The 25,043-nt window shown below is 37.4% G+C and overlaps 1 protein-coding gene across 1 annotated transcript; it reads right to left on the reverse strand.

Annotated features, from left to right (window-relative positions):
• Nucleotides 1-1,809: 1,809 nt before the first annotated feature.
• Nucleotides 1,810-24,960, reverse strand: LOC139144820 (uncharacterized). The gene is made up of 5 exons (XM_070715611.1): nt 24,938-24,960; nt 9,606-9,766; nt 5,789-5,910; nt 3,841-3,900; nt 1,810-3,667 (listed from the first exon to the last, which is right to left on the reverse strand). The coding sequence occupies exons 2-5, from the start codon at nt 9,743-9,745 to the stop codon at nt 3,600-3,602; spliced, it is 390 nt and encodes a 129-aa protein (XP_070571712.1). The 5' UTR covers nt 9,746-9,766; nt 24,938-24,960; the 3' UTR covers nt 1,810-3,599.
• Nucleotides 24,961-25,043: the final 83 nt, after the last annotated feature.

Consider the following 25,043-nt stretch of genomic DNA (forward strand, 5'->3'; position numbering starts at 1 on the left):
AATTGTCACCTCTTCTCGGGCACATAAACCGATACATTCAGGCAATAATACATAATGTTGACTGACGGATTCTACCCCCTGACAAGGTCTACACGGCTATAGCTTCTTAGGCTATTTTTTTTTGAGAAACAGCACTGTGCGGTTAAGTAATCACAAGTTACAATTAACGGATTAAGTAATGGAGAGGATACCATTGATAGAAAATATATTCTTTATTAGAAATATCGTAGATATCCTAAAAAGGATATACGAATATCTTGATTTTCGTGCAGCTTCCTGGGGTGCACGTAGGTTTTTCTCCTTTTTTAAGTGATGGCCTATTAAATCTTTGGCCGCGGATGGGGCTATTCAAAATCCGGATAACTAGGAAGAATGTTCACAGCCCTCCTCCTTTTGCAAAAAATAATATTCAATTGACAAGAACTAGAACAGTTTTGAATTCTGAAGAAAAGTTTGCATTATTTCCTTCAATTACTGAAATGAATGTTCCTCCTAGATGTTCTCTGTAAAGGCGAGCGCTAAGTTGACCACTAACGTTATCGCTAAGGCGCCTGTAACGCTTTGAAGGTCGTCGACACAAAAACACCAACGGTTAGTTACAAGTTAAGTTGGATATAGCACCCCAATAAAACGACGGATGTTTTAATCATATTAAGGTCCATGAAGGTAGTCTATTCTATAACTATGATTTTATGAACATGTTTTGGTTAATGTAATTTTACATACATGAATAGTATATCCGCGCGCTGGTTTTGTAGTGCGTCAGTTATGAATCGCTTATTGTGATTTGTCATTTATAATTTTGTGAATCTTTTATCAGTTATTCATATGTGTTGTATGATTGAAGCTACGCCCGTAAAGAAGAGTTTATAAAGCCATACTTCAACAATATCTTGGACATACACAACACTGGTCCGAAACAAATACGTGTAGCATAGAAGATTATTCACATTTTCTACTAAACAAATTCTGCATGTGATGTTATTTTCGCAATGAACTGTTGTAAGAAAGGAAATATCCTGATTATCCAAATTATCTTTACAACGGAGATTCTCGGCAGCAACTAAAAACGCTTAATTTTGGATAGTTCAATAAAGAAAAGCAGCTACTAGTATCATCTTGGAGGCCTGTGTTTTCTCCTTATGAATAAGCTGAGAATTTCACACATCTGTGACCATGCAGGTGCAGAGTTACCGGTAAAGAAGGTTTAGGGGTTCTCTTGGCTTAAAGATATACGGTCACCTGTTTTTTAATAGCCAATCACAGATTTTACGCGGGTGGCCGCTTTTTAAAAAAGGCGCCTCCACATGACCAGCCATGGCATACTTAGCAGCGTCGTCTGCATGTTCTTTGACGTATCAAATATGGAGGACCGACAGCTACAGGTGTTACGGAATATATGCTAAGCCCCGCCCCTTTACCATATATGGAATATGCAAATTTACCGTGACCGTGTACCTTTAAGGTTTATGAAGAAATTTATTAGCTGCAGGGTAGTCGATCACAATATCGTTAGTCACAGAGTTAATGAAAAACGTACCTGTCGTTGCTATAATATATGTATGATCATCTTGACGCAACTGGTCACTCTGAAACATGGTCCTGACTTCATCGTTTTGGAATTTGAATATTTTTGTGCTGAGGTATTTAAAAGAGGGTTAAGTTACATGTTGTCTTTGTACTTTTCATAATGAAAGATTTGGGACGGGCTGAACACACATACACATCATCGTGAAGACCAAAAATTCAAAAAGGGGTGAAGGGTCTCTTTGAGATTACGGCATATGAAGTAGCACTGCAACAGACAGGTTGAGTACAATTTGTCATTATGACAGAACTTCTCTTCTGTTAAAAGGCCGAGTGGAACAAGTGGATAGGCTTTGCTAAGTATCCACTTTCCTGCTGCAAAAGCGCTCAACTCACTGAGTTTCATAAAAAAATAATACTCACACTATGGAAGGTTTTAGCCCAAATATACTTCATCATAATTTAAAGTTGGTTGCACCTAAAACCAATTGGCTGCCTTTTTTATCACAAAAATGACATCGGGTCCCGCTGTTGCTATTAATATCTATTATTTGTGATCCGCCGGACAACTCCGTTCTAGTACAGTTTAATCTCGGATCAGGATTCTTTGGTTAGGCGCCCTTATTGTGTTCCCTATCCCGCGTCAATTTCAAAGTGTAGGAGTTTAATACAGTTTTATATTATTTAAAGCTATGGCCATAACAGGAACCCATCGTATCATCGTGACCCGATCAATTGTATCAGTGACAGTGCATCGAGAAAACTAATCAAGTATCTCATTCATAACAGGTATATCATTTTTGGGAGTAACTGATAGACTTCTAGTGTGAGCGGTGGAGTGAAAGCTCTCCACCGAGTATACTGGTGTTCCCGCGTCTTTGCTTTAAGCGCTTGTTGTTGTCATTCATACGCATTTGATCACCAAATTTGGGGCAACTGGTCGGTAGTGCTGTCCTGTTCCATGTTGATTGCCTAATACTCGAATTGCAGTTCGTCAAATAGTCACGGCATGCATCATTTCATCATCTCATTTCGGCAGCAGTGTATGATGTCATTGAATGATTGCGTGCCCTCAATGCCTCATCGGAAAGTTCTCGCAGGGGGGCCGGGGGGCGTACATCAACATGTTGCACCATTACATCGGCGTGCATATTAAATATCCAGGCCGTAATACGTCGAGTCATTATTTTCTCATTGAACCGTAATAAAGATAAAGTCATATTACAGCATCTAATAATGCCAGCATTTTAAAATGGCATTGCAGAAGAGAAGGACGGCATTCAAGGATTGCCGTGTTTCCACTATATGGTATATCACTTCCAAAGGTAGTAACGATGTGTGAAGTTGCATTCATTTCCTTTATATTTTAGCCATAGCTTAAAACTTTCAATTTCGAGGCTCGTATAGTTAACGCAATAAAAAATTAAATTTATCGAGTTCCACCTTGAATATATCATAAAAGTCAAATGTCATGAGATAACATCTGATGTTTAACTTGTTGAAATGTATTATTTCACATCATATTAACCTGAAGACGAACGTTTGGCATTCTGTGCCTAAGGGAACTTTAAAGGTATACTGTCACCTGTTCCAATTCTGCCACAGTTACCATGGAAAGAGAAAATCTAACAAATCACAGATTTTAAGCGGGTGGCCGCTTTTTAAAAACAGCGCCCTCACATGAGCATTTTGAATACCAAGAAACGCCCCTTTGACCATATATGGGCGTATTAGATTATAGATGACTGTATACCTTTAAGTAAAGTATATTATCCCTTAAAGCGTGAAACACGCTCAGAGCAACATCATTGTATTACTAATCAAGAATCAATAAATGAAAGTAGGAAAAACAACAGATGGCTCTGAAAGATACAAGACATCACTGAAGAAACTCAAAAGTAACAATTGTGATCCATCATACAGATTAACAGCATATCTGAACATTGTTCATAACTTTTATCAGCAAAATAATGCTATACCATTAACATATGTGTATGTTGCCATAATTGTGACCTCTTTGTATTGATCTAAATAACTCCAGTGTCAATACTCCTCATGACAGTCTTGTCCATCTACTTTGTGGCTGCCTTTATGGAGGAAATAGTATGGATTGCCTGCAGCTTGACGGAACTGTCGCCACCTGGAAAATATGGAGATGCAAGTACGTTAGCTAACACAGTATAAATGTTTATCAATTAGATTAACCGTCGTTGAAAATTGCAGTGTTTTAGCCGGTGGTTCACCAACCAACAGAAATTAGGGTCAAAAACAGGTCACCTGGTTTCCGTCAAATTAGAATGATGTTATACTCACTGAAGTGTTCGTACTTCCAGGTTATTGTGTCGCCATCATCTGGTTTGTATGTATCGACACCTATTTAACCCAAGTGGAAAGAATGCCACTTGTAAATAAGCATGCAGATGTATATATTAGGAGCATTAAAGTGGAATCACTGAGTCCGCTCTCTGAACATGAGTATCACTCTGTTACAAGGTATTACCAAATATCGCCTGTTCCACAACAGACACTCGACTTCGTTTCGTGTCTGAGGCAGCACCAATGAAATCCATGCTGACATGACACAAAGAACAGGTGGTATTGGGAAATAATCGATTTACTTTGTATCCATGCCCGATGTATTGCAAATGGTAGGCCAAACCTTAAATTTAGGGCTCTACTTTAAATTCAGCCATGTGCATAAAGTCAGAAATGTTTATGTCAACAGGTTTCAGTAATAAACTAAACCATTCAAAGGGACAATAGATCTGATGCTTACCTTGGCTTTCATTTGTTCAGAGGGCGCTATTATTGTTTGTCAAGAAACTTACAACCGCTTGCATTTTAGTGTGTCGAAAAACTGATAAGAACAGTAGTTAAATCGATGTGGTCAACGATTTTTAATTACATTGTATGAAGAAAGACTGTATCAAATTAAATTGTCGGCTAGGCGGTAACATGATTTAATCATAGAGAACTGAACTCCGTCTCCAAAAGTTGAAACATTGTCAGAAGGAGGTCACACGTAGTCAATACAACACCACCCGATTCACGCACACACACCGTACCAGCACTGGTGTCTGACCTCCTCGTAGACAATGTTTCAACCTTAAGCTTTACAGATGGAGTTGATTCTAGCTGATAATTGTACCCGACAGTGTAATGTGATGCAGTCTTTCCTCATTAAAGGCCCAATAACTGTATCTTTTAGCATTATTTTTGTGATTTTACTTCCAAATAAAAACAAGTTCGTTTGAATGTACTCATTGAGATTTTTTTTATACACGTGCAATTTTGAGGAAGATAAATAATAAACGTTTGCCCAAACATAAAATGGCACCCTCATGCAAATAAAGCAAAAATACTGTACGTCATGCATATATGCATTGGAATCTTCACAGAAACAACAGAGTTGTCAAATATAATGCATAGTGCTGAATGTTTTCCACTGGGACATCATATGCTTTGTTTTCTTCGTAATATTACCAGTTTTTAAACATGGCGGGAAATCAAAATAACAGTTAAAATTTAAATTTACTTGCCCAAGTTTTCAGTAGTAAAAGACTATATCCTATAAATTTGTAGAATTTAAAGAAAACCAGAGAAAATAGAAAGCCTTTTTCAGGTCAACAAATTGAAAGAGTTTCAGCTACAGTGAAAAATCTAATATACTAATACTAAAAATCGTCGACCACGTCGATTTTATTGTTGTACCACACGGATTTTACTGTTGTTCTTATCGGTTTTTCGATACACTAATACATAATTATTGGTTGTATTACAACCCAAAAGTTGATATTTAACGACAAATACAATTTAATGTACAGATTTAGCAGGGGGATAATTGTTAATAATTAACTCATACACTACCATGCTAAATTCATTTATTCGGGAGAAATTCCAGTATCATATTTTTCTCCACATCTTCACTTTTACACACCATATTCTGATCAAGTTAAAATGAATAAAAAATTGAATATTCGTAATACGAATAGAGAATTTCACACGAACGATAAAATCGTGTGAGAGCAATTCAGTGTTACATCGATGCTCTCACACTCCCTACGGTCCGAGGGAGGGCCTAATTGTGCCTCTCATGGCTGTTTGAGGTAACAATCTCGGCGGACGATTGCACCACAAACTTTGAATAAGTTCGGAAAACACGATGAAAACGGACGGTTTGTGAAGGGATCATGGGTTAACTGAACACTTGCATATACCAGCTATATGTCTATTGACAGGATAAAACTGAGTAAACACTTACCCACGGGCGCAAGGACACCATTAACATAATACATCCAATAGTTACTGTTTGCGTGAGATTCTTCGAGGCCGTTGATTGTTGTGATGTAATGTCCGAGACCTTCAAAGTAAATGGCCTTGAAACTGGGGTTCAAAAGAAGATATAAAATGATAATGGTTTTCCAGTATTCCCTAATCGAAGCATAGACCCATGGTCGAAGAGACGTTGTAAATGTATGCTGCCCCCTTTCTATCGCTGGCTGCGCTGTGCTAACGTAAAGGGTCAGCTACTCAGGTATGCGCCAGCAATTTAGCCCAGATTTTGGGCAAAATGGCGGATGCGCGTGGCGCATGATGTCAGGCAGGAATGTTCGAAATGACTGCGCCGTTGAGAGTAACTCAGCAACAAAGCAGGGAGGGCAGTTACATGAACATTACACAAGTCTTCAAAAACCAATCTGTTTCATTATGCAAAACGTCGTATGAGGTGAATTTATTTGTGAATGTCCTTGTGGAAATTCAGGCTTTTCATTAGAAGCCAGCAGTCGGAGAAATTGCACAGCTCGCGAGGTCATTTGTCCGGCTGTAAAATCTCACAATTGCAAACAACTAATAAATGAATTATAAAAATATTGACTCTAACTGTTGGTCCATTAATATCGTGTACGGAAATGTAAATTTTGACAATGACACACAAGAAGATCGCAAATTTGCCATTCCTGCATATTCTTTGATCTACAATCTCTGGCAACTTAGGGAGCGTTCAGATATTATGGCCGGGATGGGCCGGCAAATTCTTCCTGCGCATCAGTCAAAATAAGTGAACCCTCTACCCATTGTACCAAAAAATTGATGACCCCCCTTTCAAGATGACAAAAATTTCATGACCCCCCCATTGTTTGAGTAAATTAGCTGCACACACAAACACCTCAGGGGTATGGAGCGATAGAATCCCACCCCCCAAAAAAAGAGCTTAGATTTTTTCAAATGACCTTCCTTACAAACTCAAAAGGTGTTAATCTGACTTGCTATAATTTTGAAATTACCCCTCTAAGGGGTTGGACAGAAATTACTGGTGGATCGCAATATTTTTGCGCAAGCTTGTGTGTACATATTTTGATATTTGGATTTAATTAAAAATCAGCTGTTGATAATGTTGATTCACTATACATGGTATACATATATTTTCTCATACATGTATGAGGAATCTATGTAATACTTTCTCAATGCAAAACTATATCTATGCATTTATAGATATTTGATAATTTACATAAATGTACTTAAATGAAATACGGTTGTTACAACTGGCATGTGGACAAAAAGTTTGACCTTAGAATTTCACCAAAAATGTTCATCCACTATACATGGGAGTCAATGATAAAATTGTGAATAATTTTTTTCCAATGAAAAACTTGGTATACTCGTGCATATACAGACGTTCAATAATTAACATAATTGTAGCTGTCATTAGAATATGACGGTTAAAGGTGCATATTATGTGTACAAGAAATCTGATTACGGAATTTCACTGAAAATGTTCATCCACTGTACATGGGAGTCTATGAGGAAAGTATGAATAATTTTTTTCCAATACAAAAATCGTAAACTCATGTATTTATGTACTCTCGATTATTGATATCAATGTACTTGATTAGATTAGGGTGGTAACAAATGGATGTGTTCGCCAGAAATTGGATTTTGGAATTATACCAAAATGTAGATTCACTGTACATGGGAGTCTATGAGGAAAATATGAATAATTTTTTTCCAATACAAAACTATCTTAATCTGTGTATTTATAGACATTTGATAGTTCATTTTAAAGTACTTAGTTAGCCTAGGATGGTTAAAGGTTGATGTGTGCGCAAGAAATTGGATTTTTGAATTTCACCGAAATGTTGATTCACTATACACTGGAGTCTATGAGAAAACTAAGAATAATTTTTTTACAATGCTAAACTAAATTAATTTGTGCTTTTATAGGTGTTTGATAATTGATACAAAGGTACTTGATTCAAATAGGGTATTTAAAAATTCAGATGTGGACAACAATTATGATATTGGAATTTCACCTAAGAGTATTATTCAGTACAGGTAACTGTTAAATAATTTCCCTGACAAAACTTGCTTTATATCTAATATGTAAGTAATAGGAATTGTTCATTGCCCTCAGTGCAGTGAGCTTGATTTACAATAAGACAAGCCTCAGAGTTGTCAAGTCAAGATGTTCATGTGACAGATAATTATACTTTTGTTCAGATTTACGGGTGAATAACTTCAGAGAATGAAATCATGCAACGAATCATTTTTACCTCCCAGAATATTTCTGAACACTGAAACTGCTTTTTGACCGGACGGATATTTATGAAAATTCAGTGATCCCCCTCTGAGCTGTTTGAAAAATACATGACCCCCCCTTTTAAGTTTTCAAATTTGAGGTGACCCCCCTGGATTTTGCCGGCCCAACCCCGGCCATAATAACTGAACGCTCCCTTAGATATGTGTTTTAGCAGGTACAAAATGTATTATCATTGTTGGATTGATCATTGTATATTGGGCCTGAAATGTTATAAAATATAAGTATTCAATGTCACTTTCAAACAGTTTTACCGAGTGCAAAATGAATTGAAACACCTCTCAGATTGCACCATTGTACACATCAATTTCTCAAAACTTCCGTTGAGAGAGGGGGACATCCCCCTAACGTAATCCCTTGTTGGTGTCATATGTCATTTTCTAACTTCTATCAGTTTTACGCAGTAAAACACAAATTGCAACACATTTACATGTAAGATTGCATCACACTGCACTATTGTACACATCAATTTCAGAAAATTTACCACGCGAGAGGGAGGAAACTCCCTCTGGTACTCTCCCCGCAGCCTCTCGCGTGTGTTCCCGGTACTTCTAAATTCCCCCCTGTCAGATATCCTACTGAAAACACTGCAAAGGGCAGTGTGCATTCTAGACCTTCTGGAATTAATGTTAATCCCGATGACAAATCAATTATACAACAACTTCCATCGGGGGATTGTAAATTGGTATTCTGATATCAAAAAGTCATCAGGTCAGGTCTGTATCAACAAATAAAGTTTCCCAGTGTTTGACACCAGTCAATAAGATTAAAAGTCCGGCAATTTTTGTTAAAACCAAAATTAATCGCCCATCGGAATTCGTATGAAATTTTCGGGCATTTTGAATTTCAAATTCCAGTCAGTTTTGAGTTATATGCTTCCTTGTGAAATGTATTATTGTCTATGTTTGGTTGTTAAACAACACATTTTAAGACTCGTTGAACATCGAATGTACAGAACTAAAATTCTATATTTACTGTGCCAGTATATTAAACAACACGGAAAAGATTTCAACAGAGGCAGAGAATTCGTCTCTGGACAAGCGATATTATCATGAACACATTTCAAAAGCTCATACAGAAGTAATTCATTCCGAGAAACATATCAGAAACACTACTGATTCAGCACTGGTGTGTTAAACTTGTAATGTCCCTATTTACGAGGAAAATCTAAACAGCGTCATCTCGTGAAAAGAATTTAATAATCGTGTTCAAGCTAAATGTGGTATCGACGAGAAGTCGTTGAATTACACAAATTAAAAACGTGTCAAGCACATATTCTACGCAAAGCTTATGGGCTGAAAACTGTGAGAAATAACCGGGAGCGACTCTTTAGGCAAGCAAGAAAAGGATATGGGAATGGACAAGGTTTTTCTACTGACTAACAGAAAGTAGAGCAGGAAAGAGTAAAGGGGCAAAAGCAAAGAACAGCAAAGAAAACTGCCCTGTTAAAAATGTTTTTAAAAGTTCTGGTTATGTAACATACCAAAATTTATCCGGATTTTCCTCTTCGATTTTCAGCATTGTGTCATAGACATTCGTCCCCCGTCTTATGATGGTTTTGTAGGCGCCCATGTGCTCACCAGTAAGTTTGTTCTCCACGGTTAACTGCACCGAATTCATCATGCCAATCGTTTGCACCACAAGCTTCAGGTCCAAGTCAACGACCGTGTCAAAACACGAGTGGATAAAACATATTGATATTGTCATTAATGTCTCAAAAATTGTTGGGAGATAAAGTAACAGAAGAAGGATTATCGCCCTAACTCGTTAGCAGATCATTCGTCTTGTACCTTACAAATGGCATTTGTAATATAACACATTAATTATTGTTTGAGCAGTAAAATTCCGCAACGATTTCGCAATAATACAGTTCAGAAATGTAAGCTTGAGGTCATTCAGTAAATATTCCTTTTTACAATTTGGGACAATATGAATGGTAAAATATTCATTAAAATCTTTAAAAGCTGAGAAGGCTCGTTTCGTGTATATCCTTTTGGCAAGCGACCACATACCCTTCCTGTGATTGAAATTTAGAATCTCTGCTCGACATTTCAACTTCATTTGTTTTCTAACAATTAAAGTTTTCTACATCCTGTTTGTTGAAACCTTAGAAATGTCAATAATTTTAACTACAGATTTAGAAGTAAAGATGTGTAAGTCATTCATTTCTACAGATATGTAAGTTTTCTACAAAGAGTTCAACATCAGATTCTATTACTTGTATCAACGGCTTTCGTCCTGATAGAAAACCAGGCTTTAAGATATTCCTTGTGGAAATTTTGCAAATCACTGAAAATCTTAAAGGTATATTGTCTTGGTCCATGTTTGGTCAAAGAATGCTATTTCGACACCCGTTTGAGGTAAGAGAAATTTGCTGTCCACCGTGTATTTGATTGAAAAATGGCAATACCATAAACACTTTGAAGAAGGTGGAAATTCGTTCAAACCGTATACATTTTAATCTCCTTGCTCTATTATTTAATAATACTAGTAGTATTCGTTTCGTAATGTTATGTTTTGCACAGTCAAATTCATAAATTAGATTATCAATTTTTTACTACTTTTACAGTACACTATTGATACATAATGTATTGTTGGCTGATAATAGTAGTGTGTGGTCAAGTTATTAAAGACCGAAATTAAATTGTTCAGTAAGGGAAGACGAAACAATTGGAGACTGAAACATATCTTTATCGAAAATATCGCAGATTTAAGAGGGAGATAGAATAGAGCATATTTGTAAGCTCCCTTGTGGATTTACTGGTGAATTGGGTTCCGAAGGTTGATAATTTTGGCAACACAGTGATAAAGGCGGCACGCTTAAGGGGAAGAAAAATATCAAAAGTTGAATAATCTCCCTGACCGTTGTTAAGGGAGATGCATCATGTCATACCAAAGCACACAAAACAATAACACTTACCGCGACGTTTCCCTTAGCAAAGTATAGACAGTAGAGGGGAAGCTTTCCCTTGTCTCACTATTTCACTGAACTTAATGAAATCTCTCATATTAGTATATAGGCGTAAGTGATTTGAATAATTTGAATATGTCAAACAAGCAGAGACCGAACAGTAATATTGGTGTCAATCAGAAAGTAAGACTCGGATAAGATGCAAAAACGGGTTTTCCGCTAATGAGGCGTACTCGGAGCTACTTTGACTCAGCTTATAATTATCAGAAAATAGCATTGGTCTTGTGTAGTAGACCTGCTTGAGTCTGATGAAAAGGTAAAACAAGAAGACAAAGAACCCAGTGAACGGCAATAGTTCCTTCAACACCCACGTAGTTTAGAATACCGAGTTGTGATGGTCAACTTACCTACAAGGAGTATAGAAAGCACAAAGTGATAGGACAGAAATACGCGATTTGACGCTATGATCTGTCAGAAAGGCTTAGTACTTATATATACCTATGAGCGGCCTATGGACGAGCTCATACAAAATTTAGAGTCATGCAATATGGTTTTACAATTATAATTGTGGATGAGCCAAGTTAATGATGCCCATTTAAGGGCTATTTCTGTTAATGTTGCCTTATACACTGTAAAGTTAAGTGTTCAAGGATAGAACACCAATTAAACGCCTTTTTGTAACACTTTTTGAACGCCTCCAGACGTTCAGAAATTTAACACTACGTGTTCAACCAACGTTCAATTTTTGAACACACGTGTGCAGATTTTGAACGCTACGTGTTCATCAGACATTATATTGAACACCATGGTGTTCCATATCTGAACACACGTTGCACAGGAAATGTGTTCAAAAAATTGAACGCTTTTACGCGTTCAAAGGGCTGTAACACTTTTTGAACGCATGGAAGCCGTTCAACGATAAGTGTGTTAAAGGCTAGAACACATGATGCGCGCTTGTTGAACACCTTTAATTTTGGGCGTTCACGGTATGTTCAAGCCTTGAAAGAACATTACAGACCATTGATTTCCTGTAAAATTATTTTATTCTAAAAATACACGAAACATTTCTAGTGTAAAATACAATAATTTACTGTAAAATGGGTAAATAAACATTGCAACTTTGTATGTAAAGTTTGTCAGAGGAAAAAACCAACAGTGTTAACACCTTCCTATCAAAAACATAAGCAATAAAAATCACCATATGGTGGATTACGTTTTATGTTCATACTTGTTTAAAACGTACAAAAATCATCTGAAAAAGCTCAAAATTTGGCATACTTCTTGTCTTGAAAAGACGTATATGTATGAAATGCATGCTCCATTTTTGTAAGATGGTTTCTTAAAGACATTTCCTCCTATATGGACAATAGTAAATTTTGAAGAAAAAGAAGTTAGTCAAGGCTTCTCTGGTGCACATGGCATATAGTTGTCCACACTAAAGTAAACACAACATGTCAAGTTGTCAAAGTGTCACAGTAAGACACAACATGCAGAAAGTGGGGGAAGTGGGTCCTTGGCAGGGTAAAACCTATTTCCTTGTCCAACAAAGTCCTTCATAAAAAAAAAGGTTAGTTTGTTTGTAATATCTTTAAATAAACCCTGAAATAAATGGGTGACATTTCAAAAATATACCTCTCAGAAATTTAAAACATATTCGTAAAAACCTTTCAAATTCTGGTGTACCCTGGTATTAATTTTTATACAATTTTGTTTTACTAAAAATGGTAAAAATCACCCTTAAAATGAAAAAATGAACATTTCATCATAACTTGAATATATCACATTTTGGTAATTCCCAATATACAGTCTTAAAAATGTCTGAAATGTCTTTAATGCCAAAAAACACAAAGTTGCAAATTTCTGCATAATTTTAACAATCTGAAAAAGACTACCAGTAGAGAGATCTATGTCCTAAATATCAAAGCTGTTCGATTAGCAGTTTTGAAAAAGATTTTTTAAAGATTGTTTGACCAAAAATGACAAAAATTGCCATGAAATATAAAAATTTGAATATTTCATCACAACTAGCACAAATTTGACGATGGTCATTTTTAGGGACATGTTTACAAAATATTGAAGACGTCAGTAAAAGAGAAGAAGATTTTTTCCAAAAAAAAGCAAAATTAGCCTCAAAATATAAATTTGCATATTTCATCATAATTTGAACATATCTGATTAGGGTAATCCCTTGGGACCTGTAATCCAAATATTTAAGGATTCGCACAGGCTGTTTTTAAGAAAAACCTTTGGCAGTACAAATTTGAGGACAATGCTACACATCCACCTATTTAGCTGACAGCAAAGCTAAAAACCAGTTGCTAAGTACAAGAGACGTGTTGAGCTACAATACAAAATAATTTAGGGTTTGGTAGCAGGCTATGATCAACTAAATGTTACAAGGGCATAAGCTTTCAAAGTACGTGAAGTCTCCTTCATCAGATGCAAGGGGGGGGGAGGGATGAAAAATTGAAGCAGAAAGTGACAGAAAATTCAGAGTGAAAATTTCAGAAAAATCAGTAATTCAGAGTGGACATTTTTACTCTGAATGGTCTGTCCCTTTGTTTCAGCTTTAATTTAAATAAGGGAGACTACACGTCTGTGAAAGCTCATTCCCCAGCAACATTTAGTTGATCATAGCATGCTACCAAAGCTTAGATTAATTCAAAACAAAAATACAGAAATTTATCAAAATTCAGTTACTGACCCTTGGAAGTTTAAATCTACATTAGAGATGAGCTGAGTTTCTCAAGCTTGTTTCCATACAGCTACCTGTACACCCATCTTCTTCGTTATCTGTACCACCAGCTTCTATAACAACTCTTCGATTTTCAGTTAAATCCAACTTTTTACATCCTGAAAAAATGCAACAATAGGTAATATGGCGAGATGAAACTTTAAATGAAAGACAAGGGGCTGATTATCATAAGGAAAAGTGGAGACTTTCATATACAGTGCCTCTCTTCAAAACTGTTACAAAATATTTGCTGCTTCTTGTGATCAATTGATTAAAATTAAAAAGCCAAACTCTCATATGCTGAAACAATACATTGTATATTCTACGATGTTTAACTGATGTTTTACATGCGATTGTGTTTACTAAAAGACATATGTTAGCTGTGATTACGCAGCGGTACTATGCAAGGCGTATCGATCGCGCTCAGGTCAAGGGTTATCACTACAGTTGTATTGTGATGACCCTTGACCCGAGTGAGATCGATCGATACGCCATGGCCAAAAGTACCACTGCGTATTCACAGCTAGTTGTTGGTATAGCAGCCACTGAAAGAAAAAAGGTTTTTTCACGTAGTTAAGCTATTTAAAGGTACAATACAATTAATTTCAAAGGACGATAATATAGATGCTTCAAAAATCGAATACCTTTCACTATTTTGGAGAGGAAACTTACCCTTTCTGGTCTTGCTTCCGCACGATCACGACTTCAGGGTGCGCTTACAAGAAAATGTCGCAACTTCCGTTTTGATGCATCATGGGATAGGAAAAGACACCAAACTTGAACACTAAGTGTTAAGAAGTAGAACGCCCCTTGCACGCCGATGTTAAAATTAAAACGTTCATGTGGTTTTCTGATTTTCTTTTCTAATTTTTAAACTTTCAACCCGTAATAAACGTGTAAAATTATTTGTATACTTCCTTTTTTAGAAAAAACATGCTTTCAGCAATTGTAGGCCGGAAATATTTTTCACTTAGTGTGAAATTCGTTACACCAAAATCCGTGTACTTTTGCCGGACAGTGAAGCAATAGTAAATTTAATATAGCCATTGTAAAGAAAAAAACACAAAAGACTGTTAATTGTTTCACAGTATTGTAAAATTTCTGTGATGCTGAGTTTTTGAACACTTGAAGGAGATCGTTGTTAACACATAGTGTTCAGGTTTAGAACATCATTGTTAATATTATGAACACTAGTGTTAACAATATGAACACTAGCCGTTCAAATTTGAACACCGACATGTACATTTTGAACGCGTAAAGACGCGTCTAGCGTCCGCTATTTTTACAGTGTATGGACAGTATCCCATACAGTTAAAGTGGACGTTGCGAGCCGGGTGAATTTACCGACGAATAATGTGTGATCGGGACCTATTGTCATTCTTTGTTTGTCTCCTTCTCTTATCTTAGCAAACAATTAATGGATTTTGTAACAATTAAAGATTATCAAAGCTTATGACAGCTATAATGGTTAAAGTTGGCCCAGTTCAGTTAATGCTGTTCTTATATTGGCATCATCCAAAGCAAGCGAAGTGGGCGTATGAAGGATTGGTTGGATTTATACAAAGCTTACTGCGACCATATTATTTGTTTCCAGTCATAAGAGAATTGATTTGTCAGCTTCTCCGCTATTTCTTGCTTAGGAAGTTCGATGAAAAATAATGGCTTCATATTTCTAAGCTTAAAGGGATATAGTCGTCGGAACTGCGCTCAAAGGTAGTATGGGACCCATACGACCCATGGCAACAATGTATCCAAGGCACAATGGTGATTGATGACAGTTAAAATATGTCTGTCATAATCTATCATCGTATAATTTAAATGTTGCAGCTATGATGATGAGGTGCATCTTGATATCGTACACGAAATGCATTTTTTGTGAACAAGAAACTCGCACAGGCGCAGTTCCGACGACTATATCCCTTTAAGATTCGAACTTGTTAGATATGACCATGTCAACAGCGGTGTGAAATCAAGGAAAACCTTTCACCTAGTGGTAAATCCTATGTTAAATCATTTTAAACAAATAGATCACAATAATGAACCTTTCGCAATCAGGATTGTTTAGTAATCAAAACTTACTTAGCTAGACAAAAAATAATACAATGGAGGAAGTTGACTCAAACAGATGCAAATTTTATATAAGGAGCCAGCTCCCACCATAAAAATGAATAATTCTGTAATATCCGAAATCACTAAAGTGACTAAAGATATGAACGACACCACAAAACTAAATATTCACACTAAGAAATTGCATTTTGTTAGTTTCCCTGTCCTGTCACTATCGAAAAATTTTAAAATTTTCACGTCTGTACTCATTAAGTCCTCTGATGAAAGGCTTCATAACCCGTGAAGTCCAAAGGCATGGACTATAGTGCTTGCTTCATGCGTCATTCGATTGAAAAGTCAACATATTACTGTGAGATTGTAGATTCGTTTGTAAATCACCCGTCATACGGTATGAGATTACTATTGTAAGGTTACGGCGGATTTCGCAATAGGGCAGTGGCGCTTCGCGTATATGGCACCAAATGATAGGCAATGCGTAGGGCTACTGGTAGGTATGTGCGGTATTTTCATAATATTCCTATTGCTATTAATCTAACATTCATGTCAAATTAGCTGAGTGGTGAACATTTCGGTGCGATGTCAAAGCAAGTTTTATCTCGATTTCTAGATCAAGTAGTGGGCGTTATCTAGGACGCGCTTCTGGTCATTCACTCCCAAAGCAAGGGCTCAACAATTTTGTTTTAAATTAGGGTCAAAAGTTCATATTTGGGCCCAAATTTTGGCGTCAAATTCTGCATTTTTCTACAAAGAGATTTCTTTCCATTGCGATAGAGACAAAAATAGTGTAATTATTCTACATTTTATCAATATTTCCTCGCTAAAAGGCTATCTACATGATGGTCAAAACCGTGGTACATATGCCTCACCGGTTTGACAGCCTGCTGTACAACCGCTCGCACCAGAGCGCAATTTTGCAATCGCACCAATGGAACAGTTCGAATACATTTATACTCAATAAGTAAATAAATATATGGGCGGCTTACTACGTTACATGAAGGGGCAGGAACACGCATGGTGTGCCGAGAATCCCTCCGTCCTGAGACTAGAGCAACGCTCGGCCTCTTGGCTCAGCTCACTGACCATATAATACCCCGTGGAGGGTGGTAAAGCACACACTACACTGCACTCCCATATCACAGCCAGTTTCCAATGCACGTACACGCATGCCCAATCTGAATTACCCTACATAATGGCAGTGGCAGGAATTTGTCCGGACAGCGGGGCTAGCGATTTATCAGCAATGCCATCCACATTACCTTATTCGTAATTATAGAAGACGATCTATCAGTTTTGTGAGTCCCTCTCTTCATCATCGTGTTGTTTGAATTTTCAGGTTGCTCGTGGACCAAACTTTTCTAACTTTGGGTATTATGTATTGAACGAGCTAGGTCAGCATCGCTCTAGCCGCATAGGGATACTCGACACACTATTGGTGTGTCTGCCACTTTAATTTCTTCATTTAACTTAGTGAACAATAACATAATAACCAGACTTGAATATTTTCATCTTCGAGCTTTTATTTATAAATGAATTCTAACCGTTGTACTAAGACCATTTAACGCATAAATGACCCAAACACTTGTGTCTTGAATCCATCAAGAAGTGAACGCACAGAAGCATGAGCAACAGGCTCTGTATTTAGGTGACTGGAAACGGTCATTGCTATGAAACGGGTCTTCCTTACGGCTTTTTTTTTGATGCACGACAACTTGTATTTTTTTCCGATGACTTGTATAATAATTCTAGGGTATTACACGAAGTTATGTTCGATATTGCGTCATTTTTCAGTGAAATGTCCGTATTTTTACGAGTTACACAGCAACGAATAAAAGAGCGGACAGTTGCGAGAACACGACGTCACGTCGATTCAACGTTACGTGAAATTACGCCATTTGTATTTTTGCGATGAATTGCTAAAATCGATAGAAGACACCCTTACCTGCTTTTCGATATAATTCAAAAGAAGTGACGTCGGCCGTTTTAGTTACTGGCACCATTTCTCTGTGAGACTATACCCATGGCACGGGTTCTGGTAAACTTTAATCGTAAACAGTAAATTTCAATATTTAACTTTAGGCACATGTTTTCACGATTGAAGAACGGTGATAACAAAGTAAAGTCCAACTGTAGGAGTAAAACTTAGGATGAAGAGATAACAATAAGCGCGTCACGTTTTTTGAAGTACTTCGACATTACGCGAGTAACAAGAGTTAATTAGAGTAATTAGCGTAGTAATCATGTTCATCCAAAAATGCAGTCTGGGTAATGTAACGGTTCGGTTTTTCGCTCAGAATACATGTCATAGGAACTTTATTGGTGGATTAGGTAAAATCGGATTATGGGTACTTCATCGTATAATTGAGTGTTCGGATGGATGAAATAAAATAAAGAATAAAAAAGTAAATAAAATACGACCTCAGATGCCCCAACTTCAGAATATTGGCCGCATAACTTACCAAAGTTAATGTCCGGTTTGTTGATGTTCGTGTTCGAGGTTTCTGTGTCATTAATGTGCGTTAATTCCGATAAAAACAGAACATTACCCTCGACTGATATGGATCAAAGGCTTCCAGAACAATGATAGATACATTTAATGGACGCTGCACTTTCGAATAGACCTGAACACCAGAGTTTGTTGCTAACTACACAATGTGTGGCTCACCGTGCAAAGATTTCTTTTGCCTGTACCATATCTCCAGTGTCTATAGTCTTTCCAACCTTTGATTTTGCCAAGAAAGGATGAGGGGCGACAGAGAAAGTTGTAAGATTTCTGAATGAAAATATCATCTATTTTAAGCAATCAGTAGGATTCCAAAAGTTATGGTCTTTCGCTTCTCAAGATTATTTACTGTTGAAGCGGTTTGGTATTTGCCTATCCTCAACAGTCGATGCATGAACGTTGACATTCCCCTTTTCCCTTCTCTGTATGCAAACATTAGTTCTGCTGATGTCGATTTACTGGTTCCAATATTTAGAATTAATAACTTGTATATTGAATTTCGCTCGCTGGGCCATATCTTGAATGACAATCTTGCAAAACTGTATAAGGTGAAGAAGCATCGATGTCGTCTTCTTGTTGCAACACAGATGAAACGATATCATCATCAGATGGGGTTTCCCACGCAGCAACCTCATTATCAGCAGCGACCAAGTCCGAAAATGACCCGGGTACAAAATGACGGGACAGGCTTTCCCACAGACAGTCAATTTCCTCATCAACAGCTTCTTCTGGAATTCCATAGGTCGAACCGGTTGTATCACGGATCTATAAGAAAAACTCGACCTTCGGAGACAGTTCGCGATGGTACGTGGTGTCGATAACCTTCTGCCAAGATGAGTGAATCATATCGACGGCGTCTTTCACATTGATCGTTAGCAGACATTGCCACGAGTCGACGGCCAGAAACATCTTCTGAACGATGCGTTTTCGGTAGAAACCCTTGAAGTTTCTGATCACGCCCTGGTCCATCGGCTGCAAATTTGAAATTGTCTTCGGCGGGAAAAAAGATGAACTTGATCGACATCAGATTTTTCACGGCTGGGTGAGCGCGGTAGTTGTAAACAAACATGAGAACTTTTCTCTTCTGGCGAGTGAATTTGCGATATTCTTTATGCAGTCATTCGGTGAATAAATCGCTCTCCATCCAGGCTTTTTGGTTTGCTTTGTAGTTGACTGAGAGCGAATTAATTATTGGAACATCGCGGATTTTTCGACTTTCCGGTGACTAGCGTTTGAGTTTTTCTGTTACGTCCATATTCGAACATAACACCACAGTGATTCGGTCTTCACTTTTCTTGCCGCCCGAACATGTATGAAACGCTCCAACCAACCATTGCTGGCCTTGAAGTCGGGATGGTTTAGTTTCTTCGCTAAATCTTCTGCTTTCGCTTGCAGGATGGGTCCACGAAAGGTATGTTCAGTGACCGCGCATTCGAAAACCACTTGAGCAGGGTTTCCTGTACATCGTCGATTGCCGAGAAACGGACACGCGTTCGACCTGTCTCGATCTTGTTGTGTTACATCTTCAGAACATCGCCTTTCTTTTTTAAAATGGTCGATAGTGTACAGTGGGTTTGACATCGAACTAAAGACAGACTTCGCCATGACGCAAACCAGACTTTTGTGGAGGGACCGTGCTTTGATCATTTTGACTTTGCGGTCCAAAGTCAGAACTCGACGCTTAGCAGTAGTTTAGACATCCCATGCAGACATCGTAGATTTGCGTTGCGAACTGGAGGAACGCCAGAGAGTTGGCTCGATTTATCCAAAATCTTAGCGTCCCTACTTCAGACTTTTCATTCCTGACTGAGTCACCGTAAAAAATCAAAGTGATTCATGCAAAACTCTGACACAGCGGTACTCACCGTAAACACTGTTTGGTGTCCCCTTGTCAGCGTTTAACAGATCGACCGACGGGTACAAACGATAGGTCATGTTAGAAGTTCGTTGCAATGTTTTAGCGGCCGGTGGAATGAAAGCAAGCGTTGATATGTTGATCACGTGTGTAAACGTATGGTCGACCTTTATTAGCTCCGGTGTCAGCGACGCGGAGCTTATCAAATAGGCTGATTTTCCATCGTCGTCCGCCCGTCGTCCGTCAACAATTGCCCTATTCTCTGAAACCGCAGGCCCGATTGCTTTGAAGTTTAATATGCAGTTCACTTTAGGTGAGCTAACTTAAGTTTGTTCAAATCGTGGTGAAATTTGCATATTTGTATTTTTGGGGCATCTGTTGCTGTTTTTGATAAAAAATCTTCTCTGAAACCGCATGTTCGATTGCTTTGAAATTGCAAATGGTGACTTCAGTTAGATTTGTTCAAATTGTGGTGAAATTTGCATATGAACAAGGGAAGCGGGAGCAGCACAACTAATAATTACAAGAAGAGAAGACTAAAAAGGGGATGGAAAAGTTCATACATTGACCGTGGAGGGTAAGCAAATACAACACGTACCGTCAATAACCGTAAGGAGCAAAAGACAAAACATTTTTAGAAAGCTTGCTACTGTTTTAATTGTGACTAAACATAATTTTAATCTATTGTTGCTTCCATATAGCAATTCAAGTATTGAAACACGTGAAAAAGTTATTTTTAAGGCAATTTTTGACATTTTTGGTCATTAAATCTTAAAAAAAGTCTTCCTCTTCAAAACTTCATGTCAGACTGCTTTGATATATACTATGGTCCCTAGGGATAACCTTTCACAGATTAGTTCAAAGTGTGCAGAAATATGCAAATGTGTATTTTTTAGGCATTTTTTTCATTTTGGTCATGAATTTATTTTACAAAAACCGCTCGTCTGACAGCTTTAATATATGGTATGCAGGTTTATAGAGATAAGCAAAATGTGATATGTTCAAATTCTGATGAAATCTATAATTTTGTATTCTTCTGATACTTTGATATTTGGTATGAAGGTTTGTAGGGGTTATCGTATTTATGATGTACTGAAATAATGATGAAATTTGCAATTTTTGAATTTTTGGGTAATTTTTGCAATTTTTGGTCAAAAAACGTATTTCTCAAAAGTACTCGTCTGATAGCTGTGATATTGGCATACAGGTTGCTACAGATGAACCAAATGTGATATTTTAAAATTATGATGAAATCTGCAACTTTGTTATTGGGGCAATTTTTGCCATTTTTCGGTCAAAAGATTTCTTACTCAAAAATGCTCATTTGATAACTTTGATATTTAGTATACAGATTCAAAAGGGTTATTTTAATGCGATACATTGAAATTATGGTGATATGTACAATTTCTTATTTTGGGGGTAATTTTTGCCACTTTTGGCCAAAAAATTTAATTCTCAAAAAGCTGCTCTGATAGCTTTGGTTGACACGTTCTTAGGGATAATCTTAATGTAATATGTTAAAATTATGATGAAATATTCAACTGTGTATTTTTGCAACTATTTTCGTCATTTTTGTCTGGCAACTGAAATGAGTAATCAGGGATTTCAACCTTCTTCATAAACGCGTGTCGCAAATAGTTAATCTCTACATAACACAGCGGGAGCTATATCGGCCGCTAGGTCGCTTGGTGTTTAAGTTTGTTATAACGAGTTCGAATGGCGACGTAAATGATGGGGTCACATCGTTACATGGGCCAGCTCATACAAACTTGTCACCGAAAACAGCCGTCTTTCATCGCCGGACTCATTGCTCGCTTTTATTTTATTTTCGCGCCAGCAGGTCAAAAGAGATGTTCGTTTTCCGTTCACAAATCCTTTGTTCTCCGTTCTTTGTTCTCCGCTGTACACGGTTTTTACTGTTGACGTTATTGTTGTAAAGGATGTGGCCAATGATAAAATGCAAAGCGATAAAATCGGGAACTTTGTGTCCTTTTCGCTGTATCCGGGTTTAGTTCTAACCGAGATTAAACTATGGAGGCACTTAATTTTAAACAGGCCAGTCTTTGTTGGTATGGTATGTACTTTTAGACCTTTGCAAAAATGTAATGTATTTCATGATTATTAGGCAGAAGTTAGGACAATTGATATCAATCTGAGATATCGAGGCCAAGGAAGGGTTTCACAGTTTCTTTGTCCCAAATATTATGTACACTGTTCCCATTTGGTCCATGAAATTAGGTCAGCAAACATGATCTGCGTGGGCGATTTAAGGTCTCTCTGAAGCAAAGGTAAGCCTTGCATGAAGCCCGTGTAATCTTTTAGAATGTTGCAATTCTACAGCTGCACTGGAAAAGCAAGTATGAATTAAAGAAATTATGTTGAAAACAGGAATAAAAAAGTAACATTCTGAAAAAGTTGGTCTTTCCCTCCTTACTATTACTCACTTTTGAGGCGGTACGTGTTGGTATTTGCTTGACATCTGCAGTTGATGCATAAACTTTTACATCCCCTTTTTATCCCCTTTTTACTTTTCTCTCCTTGCAACTATCATGTAGTTGTGCTGATCAAACTTTCCTGATTCCCAAAAGTAGAATTAATAACTTACAAATTTAATTATTCTGGCAAGGCAATATCGTTTATGACAATTTTGTAAATCTGCATAAGACGAAAAAATATTTAATTTGAAATAGGTTAGTCTCTGTGTGTCAATATGTATGTCTGTGTTTTTTGGCCTTTGCACAAATGTGATGTATTACGTCATTATTAGTCTGAAGTTAGGACAACTGTACTGATACCAATCTGAGATATATTGGTTACACAGTTTGTTTGTTTCTGATAGAATGTCCATAGTACATGAAACTGGGTCAGCAAACAAGACCTGAGTAGGCGACTTAAAGCCCCATTCAATTATCAGATTCATCTAGTATAAATATAATTTACTTGATGAAATATTCAATGGAAAACAAAAGAATGACAAACTGTTAATGGGCTGTTGACACATTCGCTAATGCGAGAACCTGGGATTGAGAAGGGTGCCTTTAAAGGTAGGGGACTCGATCTTAGGGATCGAGTTTGTTCTAGTCTGTAAGAGGATTATGAAGGTGTCACAGCCTATTGTTTTCCATTGAAATGGTAATCCAGTAGGTAAATATCCTGGCAAGACAATCTGACCCCTGAACCATGCTTTGAAGGTCACCATGACACAAAAGTTATACTTATGACGCCCACGCCCAAATAGCTTTATCACGTGTTTCAATAGTTGAATTGCTATATGGAAAACAACTGTAAAGACACGACGTTGAGACACAATTAAAACAGTGGCTAGCTTTCTGACATGTTTGGTCTTTTGCTCCTTACGATTATTGATGGTAAGTGTTGTATTTGCTTACCCTCCACAGTCGATGTATGAAATTTTACATTCCCTTTTTAGTCTACTTTTGAAAACTAGCCGTATTTTCTACCCTGGATTGATAGCTCTGCTGGTGGACAGAATTGTCCCCGAGGTTATCGTTCGCCCAGTTAAAGCGATGTATTCGTTGCTTCGCTTCGATAAAGTTTGTATGTGCGATGTGTGATAGTGAGCATGCGTGCGTGAGTGCTTCACGAACTCTACAACGTGTGGAGCGGTCTCAGTCAGAAAAATGTAACAACTTAGCCGGCTATTGAACCACTCTTTTTTGGGAGTGGAGATTTAGCCGAGTGGTTCTCTCTGTGGCCTCTCCGCTAGGCGACTGATGCCGTATGTTGTGGGTTCGAACCCGATTGAAAGCTAGCCGTATTTTCTTGTAATTATTAGTTGTACTGCTCCGGCTTTCCTGGTCCTGTAATTAGAGGCAATTATTTATAGCTTTAATCATCTTGGCCATGCAATATCGTTTATTGCCATCTTGTAATCTTGTAATTGAGACAAAAAAAACTTGATTTTAAATTGGCTAGTCTCTATGGGAATATGACTTGTAAACTAGGCCTTTGCAAATGGGATATATTACATCATTATTAGTCAGAAGTTAAAATAGTTGTACTAATACGAATTTGAGATGTAACGGCCCAATGAAACAGGCAAAAATATGTTGGGAGTGGGTAAAAATGAAGTTTGTGTGCGGGAGGGTATGTCGAAAAATTTACAGTTGGAAGGGAAATTATGAACACCTAATTAATTACCCTCTGAACTTAAAATTAGTCAATTCACATTACTTGTCATTCACAATATATCTTATCATAATAAGGGCTCCTTTAAAAGTGCATTGTTCGTTTCGCAGATTCAGGCTGCACTTGCTACGGTCCTTTGCTCGGCTGTAACGTCCTGCCTGTAAACGCCGTACACACTGTCAAGATTTTCTGAACATACTCCCTTTTAGGAGGATATACAATATTATGTTTTCAATTTCATCTTTATTATGACATCCATTTACAGTTATGGTTGGTGAGTTTACTTGTATTTTATTACGCTGCAACGATCTTGTAAGCACAAGACAAATTTGAATCATTTAATATTTTAGGTCGTTAATCTTAAATGCAACTCTTATTGGTGCCCAAAACGTCGATGGTCTGATGGTGTTCTTTCGTATCCAAGACATCCCGCTGGTGACATCATGCGCCCTAAATCGTTTATCCACCATTTAGTGAATAAAGATTCCAAGGCAAGTATTGGCCCCTTCAAAACAACGATTACTGTGCAAACAACTGAGCTAGTAACCTGATTAAATTCCAAAGTTAAAGTAAAAAACCATCGAAACAGCGAAACATACCTGTGTAACTTGAAGTTTGACTGGAATTCTACCGAACAATGACAGACAGGAAAGGATTTCGTGAATATCACAAATCTCCTAGACGTCAGTCTTAAACCTATTTCGG

This window comes from Ptychodera flava, chromosome 12 (genome assembly GCF_041260155.1).
Source record: "Ptychodera flava strain L36383 chromosome 12, AS_Pfla_20210202, whole genome shotgun sequence".
Lineage (NCBI taxonomy): Eukaryota > Metazoa > Hemichordata > Enteropneusta > Ptychoderidae > Ptychodera > Ptychodera flava.